The sequence below is a fragment of the Octodon degus genome, unplaced genomic scaffold (genome assembly GCF_000260255.1).
Source record: "Octodon degus isolate 3935 unplaced genomic scaffold, OctDeg1.0 scaffold00034, whole genome shotgun sequence".
Classification (NCBI taxonomy): domain Eukaryota; kingdom Metazoa; phylum Chordata; class Mammalia; order Rodentia; family Octodontidae; genus Octodon; species Octodon degus.
Window position 1 is genome coordinate 18,156,257 of NW_004524610.1, and position 6,204 is coordinate 18,162,460.

The 6,204-nt window shown below is 41.7% G+C and overlaps 1 protein-coding gene across 1 annotated transcript in view; it reads right to left on the reverse strand.

Annotated features, from left to right (window-relative positions):
- The window catches only part of Mrps35 (mitochondrial ribosomal protein S35), a 50,713-nt gene extending 46,687 nt beyond the window's left edge, over positions 1–4,026 (reverse strand). The window contains exons 1-2 of the mRNA XM_004630330.2: positions 3,527–4,026; positions 1,063–1,109 (exon numbers count right to left, since the gene is read on the reverse strand). Coding sequence (XP_004630387.1) covers positions 1,063–1,109; positions 3,527–3,638 — 159 coding nt within the window. The 5' untranslated portion in view covers positions 3,639–4,026. The remainder of the gene's footprint in view (positions 1–1,062; positions 1,110–3,526) is intronic.
- Between the last annotated feature and the right edge of the window lie 2,178 nt (positions 4,027–6,204).

A 6,204-nucleotide genomic window follows, 5' to 3' on the forward strand; every position in this document is an offset into this window, starting at 1 on the left:
ATATAATTTTTTAAGATTTTTTTAAGGAAGTCATATGATGGGACATTAAAAACTTGAAAATAAAGAGTAAGAACATGGAACACGTAAATCAGGGTAAAACAGACTGAATAAATACTTCATGAGAGATTACTTAGGCCCATAGAAAAACTACTTGATAGCTTAACCAATCACAGTAACATACATAAACACTACTAAATAGAACATGGCTTGCACACAAAAGTAGTTTACATGGCAATATCTAAGCAAATATCAAAATCTACAGTACATGTCCTAGAAATAATGCTATGAAAATTACTGATAATTAAATGTTATTTTACTTTTAACTAATGTATGTTCTGACCCCTGCTTATCAAATGATCTTATAATCTGGACTCCACCAGAGACATTCACAGGGTTTAACTGGTTAGATTAATAACTGTACATACCAGAACTAGAACTATATTCATGCATATACCCGGGCTATACCCCTACTAAAGTTACCATCAAAAATGTAATTATAGGGGCCGGGGAGATGGCTCAGTAGAATAAGTGCTTCCCTGGCAAGGGCAAGGGCCTGAGTTCAAGCCCCGGTTCCACAAAAAAAAAAAAAAAAAAAGTATTTGTCCTTCACCCAAGATACGTCTGTTTTGCTTTGCTTCGCTTGATGAATGGAAATAAACAGGACACATTACTGAGTTTAAAAAAAAAAAAATGTAATTATAGGGGCTGGGAGATAACTCAGTAGAATAAGCACTTGCCTAGCAAGTGTAAGGGCCTGAGTTCAATCCCTGGTTCTGCCAAAAAAAAGTAATTATACATTGTTTTACATACCTGTTTTCTGGGAGTATGTGAGTCTGCCTCTCAAACATACTTTCTCTAGGTATGCGTGTGTGTGTACACACATCAAAGACTAAACCTTACCACAGCAGTGGGAGTCACTCAGTAACTGTCTTAAGTCTTTTCTGGCAGCGGCCTTCTACTTTTTTTTTTTTTTAGTCTTCTATATCTTAACAAATATCTGTCTCACCGTAGAATTTCAGAAATCATTAAGATCGTATATAATAGAGTACATAAATTGTTTACCTTTCTTCTCATCTGCCTTTCACTTTTGGATGTTCTTTCTGCTGTATCTAAAAGATAAAATAGCAACAGAAAATTTTACAACAGAGTTACTCAACATCATTATTCCCTAATTCTAACAGAATATTCAGTAATATGAAAATGAAACAATAACTCAGGGACTAAAATCATCTTAATGAAAAATAAACACTCACTAAATTTTTATTGCAATTGTGGACATAATGAACATTTTCAGTAGGTTTTAAAGTTCACAGTAAACCCACTATCTGAAAATAAAATATTAAGTTTAGAATTAAGGATTCTGAAACTAACAATAACCGGTTTGAAATGTCCTAATTATAAATCTACTTCTCATATTTGGAATTACTGTACCAGAAAGATGGTCTTTGTTTTTCTTTCTTTATTGTACATAAGAATTGCTAATGCTACCATGACACTAATAACAAAACAGTTCACACCTTTTAAAATATTACCTTATTCTAAGTACCACACAAAATTTACTTTATGCTTCTCTAAATGTTTTGCTGCACTATATAATGGCTATGTTTATTGAGTACTTTTTTATGCAGACATTGTTTTTTTTTATTTTTTTATTTTATTTTTTTGCTATGCAGACACTGTTAAAAGCTAATTTTCTCATTTAATCCCATTCATTACAACAAATACAAATTACACGAAATACTTCCTATTTGGAAGTCATTCATAGTCAAACTAAAGAACAAGAAGTTAAGTTCACTAAATGAGCTCAGTCTCAACCATGGTGTACAAAGCTGTTCACACTTTGATCTACTATCTCTGTAGCTTCTCTCCTTTCATAAGCTTTCACAGCTATACAGAACTCCCAGGTTCAGACCTTGTGGTCTTTTTCTGAACTTTGTTTTCTATGCTTAGAATGTGTTTCCCTTGCACCTGCCTGACTCCTGCCCCTTCATTATTCCCTCGCCATTTCATCTTATATATTTCTATTCATCTATGTTCAAAGTTTTAAAGATACTATATACTAAAACCAGTAAATAAAAGTTCTTGCTCTCACAGCAAGTACAATCTATCAAATAAGGCAATTTTTAATAAGAAATCTAAATAAATAGTGTAAGTATTACGGATACATGTAACAGGAAATGAAACCCAGACAATTAGCTAGTGTGAAAGTTATTGTTAGGTATTAACTAGATTAAGGGATATCCAGATAGGTGGTAAAACTTTCTGGAGGAGGCATCTGCGGAGCAGACTGTGGTATGGGAAAGTGTACAGTGTGAAAGTTCCATTCTCAATTCTTTCAAAGCCTGTGAAGGACCACATGGAAGGCTCTCCTTGGAAGAGCATTTGGCCCTGCCTCTGTGTACTGATATGCACAGAGCTGGCTAGGATATTTCTTTATCCTCTCAATTGGCTTTAAGCAATGCAAATGTACCTAGCTGACTCACTGATGTGCACTCCTTAAGGTAAGGCCACACAGGTCAGTGATGCCTCACCTGTAACTCCCAAGCCTTCCGCAGAGACTGAGCCTCAAACTTGGGAGGGGGGGGATATATATACATATAATACATATATATATATATATATATATATATAGGCACGATGATTATACATCAAAACTGAAGCACTGACTCTAAAATACTAGATACCACCCAACCTGTGATACGCAGATTACTCTTTCTGCACACTACAGAGGCAACATTAGGCCTCCAAGCACACAGCATTTTGTGTACGTTTTCAACAAGGGAGTGGCAAAACAAGATTTGCATTCTGAACATCTTACTCTGACTGTGGTGATAATTCAATGCTAGGAAGTATGAAACACTAAGGGAATTGCAGAAATGTGAGGGTGGGCCTCCCTGGTATGTGCGAAGCATCAACCGTAAAAATGGTAGTTAGGGCAAGGGAGCTGACTCAGTGAAATAAGCGCTTCCCTGGCAAGCGCATGGGCCTGAGTTCAATCCCCGGTTCCGCCACACACACACACAAAAGCGGGAGGGGTATAAAATCCGGGACGGATGCGTGCCCTCGCCCTCCCCGCCTTCCCTCCTCAAAGCTCGCGGCCACTCTAGTCACTTCTTTACAGCTCCTCTCACACCACATAGTCGTTTCCCCCAGACTCTTCCAGAGCACCCCTACACTCTGCTGAAACACGTGGGGTCACCACGTCTGGCGACCTAGAACTCAGAGCTGTGATCTGCTCTGGCACAGCCCTCGCCATCCGCCATCCGCGCTGAGGGGAAGAGCCGAGTCCACACCTTCTGCCGAGGCTGTACGCAGCGGGGCCACAGCGGGGGCGCCCGAGACTGCCCAGGTGTGTGTGCACGCAGAAGACACACGCGTGCTCACGGCTTTCCCCAGGCGGCCAGCAGCCGCAGCACCCGGAGCGCTGCCTCCCGGTCGCCTCCGCCAGCGAGGCGCCATCGTGGGCCCGGCACTTCACCCTTTCATCTCTCTGCAGCCCCGAGGCGGCGACGCAACAGACACTCACACGAGGTAGGTCTTCGAGCGTGAGTGGTGGAGGACACCGCATTGGAGAAAGTTCGGAAGGTCCTGAACCCCGGCTGCAGAAGGTACCGCAGCAAAAGCACAGCAGCCGCCATGGCGGCCAGGACGGCAAGCCAGAAGGACCAAGCGGGCTCCTCCTCACCATGGGGGCGGAACCTGAGAAGCCTCACGCAGGCGCTTGGGCCTTGCGCCGCCCCGCGGACAGAGGCCGGAAGTTCGTTCGTGGGCCTTGGATTTAGAGTCTGCGTGAAAGGCGCTGGAAGATAACCCCAAAATAAGAAAAGCCAATGAAAACCGGGGCGTTTGGGGAGGGGAAATTAATAGAATCAGTAAAGTTAAATACCAGAAGGAGAGGTGGTTCACAGAAAGCAGGTGGGTCTGGTGTCCTCTGAGTTGATCCAGGAGTCAGAGTCAAGCCATCTGCGCTAGTGTCCTGATAATTTGCAGCTGCGGCTTTTCTACACCTTGTCATGGGTCAACTCACGTTTTAGATTATAAATGTAAATCTTGTGCTTTCTGTTGTAAATGTATACTCACCACTGTTCTAATTTGTTTAGTAACTAGTGGCTGTTTCTTGCTGTTTGCTAAGATAAAATTGCTGTAACCCTCACCAATTCCTGTTAACAAAGTTAGCTTACAAAAATGACGTCAGGGCTGGTGAGATGGCTCAGTAGTCTAAAGCACCTACTTAGAACAAGTTTAGCAAAGCATCGGGACCGTGGTTCAATCCCCCAGCACCACATGCCAGCCAGTCCCACCCCCTGGTGGGCTGAGCTGGCCACACACACACACACAAACATAAATAAAATTTTTTTTAAAAAATGACTTCAAAAGGATATTAAATGGGCGTTAACTTCTTGTAACCTGCAGGCTATGCAAGGCTGCGGGCAGGTACTCAGAAGCAAATTAACCAGAAACTGAAAAGCCCCCGGAGATGTAGTTTGAGTAATGGTTACATTCACTCTGAAAGCATTATTTTGTATCAGGCAATAAATTTGTTTACCAAACTGAATGTGGTCAGACAATGAATTTGTTTATCAAACTCAATGTGGTTTCAAGTTTTAACCGCCCCCCCTTCCTGGCCAGCTGCCTTTTGGTTTTCTCCTGCATGAGAGCAGATCGAGGCCCTGAGCTCAGTAATAAACAGCTTTCCAAATTCCAATCTGGCTGATCTGATTCCTATTCTGAGAGCCCCATAATACACCTACGTATCTGTTTTCTAGATTTTTGTGAACGGTTCCTACTGGCAGACTATCAGTTTGGACACAATATTGATTTCAAGAATACTTTTGGACATACGCATATAGCCAGCCAAATAGCTCAACAGATTAAAGGGATCTGATCCCCAGGCCTGCCCTGCCGGCCCACCCGTGTGGCACACAGAGATGGCAATTAAGACTGGGCGTGGTGGCGCGTGCCTGTAATCCCAGCTCTTGGGAATCTATGAACAAGTGGATCACTATGAGTCTGATCTAGTAATGAGACCCTGAACACCCTGCAGACCCTTCCCTAAAATACAAAGAGAAAAAAATTGAATATATATATATATATATATTTTAATGTGCTAAGGCAGAGTGGCAGTATCCCCTAGTAATTGAAAGGGTGGCTTCTCAAACTATTTGGGTTTATCACTTGATTTCACCTTTTGTAACATGTATGTCCTTAAGTGTATTCAAATGTCTGGATATAGTGTCAGTATATAGTGAGTACTGCATGCATAGCCTGTAACAGTTCGGTTGTTCATAGATGAGGTTCGAATTACAAAAATAACTCATAAGGAAGGTCCTTGAGGGCCAGGGAGATGGCTTAGTAGAATAAGTGCTTTCCTGGCAAGCACAAAGGCCTGAGTTCAAACCTCCATTCCACCAAAAAAAAAAAAAAAAAAAAAAAAAAAAAAAAAGGAAGGTCCTTGAAATAATGAATTTTTTAAGGGTTTACAGAGTCTCACTACATAGATTGATCAGCCTGTGTTCAACCTCCCAAAGAGCTGGGATTACAGGCGTGCACCACCATGCCCAGTCTCAATTGCTATCTCACTGTGCCTGGGGGTGGGGGGGGTGGCAGGGCCAGCAGGTGTGCCTGGGATCCAATCCCTGCCACTGTGTCTGCAGTGATCTTTCTTATTTTCTACCCTTGGATGGATTAATATACAACTTTTAATAAGGTTATCCTCAATTTTTAAAACATAAAATTATAAAAGCAAGAACAACTAGGAATCAACACAAATGACTCTTGGTATGCATGCAACCAAAATAGCAGGGTTTCATACAGGTGTTCAAGAATATTCTACCTGTAAGCACTTGGAGTGCCTTGGGAATCAAATCTGTGAGAATAAGCGCAAACAATGATGGGGGATGACATGTAAATATTTACATCAGTCACCAGCCTCAACTTTTCTGGCTTTTTACTATTCCATTTTTGTTTTGGAAGCAGAGATGTGGCCTATAGTTTGTTAGTGCTGCTTGTAACAAACAGGGTGACTTGAAACAACAGAAATTCAGTCTTCTAGTTCTGGAATCCAGAAGTTTTAAACTCAGATCCTTAGGAAGTTTCCCTCTGAGGGTTCAAAGGGAAGAATCTGTTACATGCCTCTCTCCCAGCTTCTAATGCTTGGCAGTAATCCTTGGCAATGCTTGGCTTGAATCAAGCATCAACTAATTT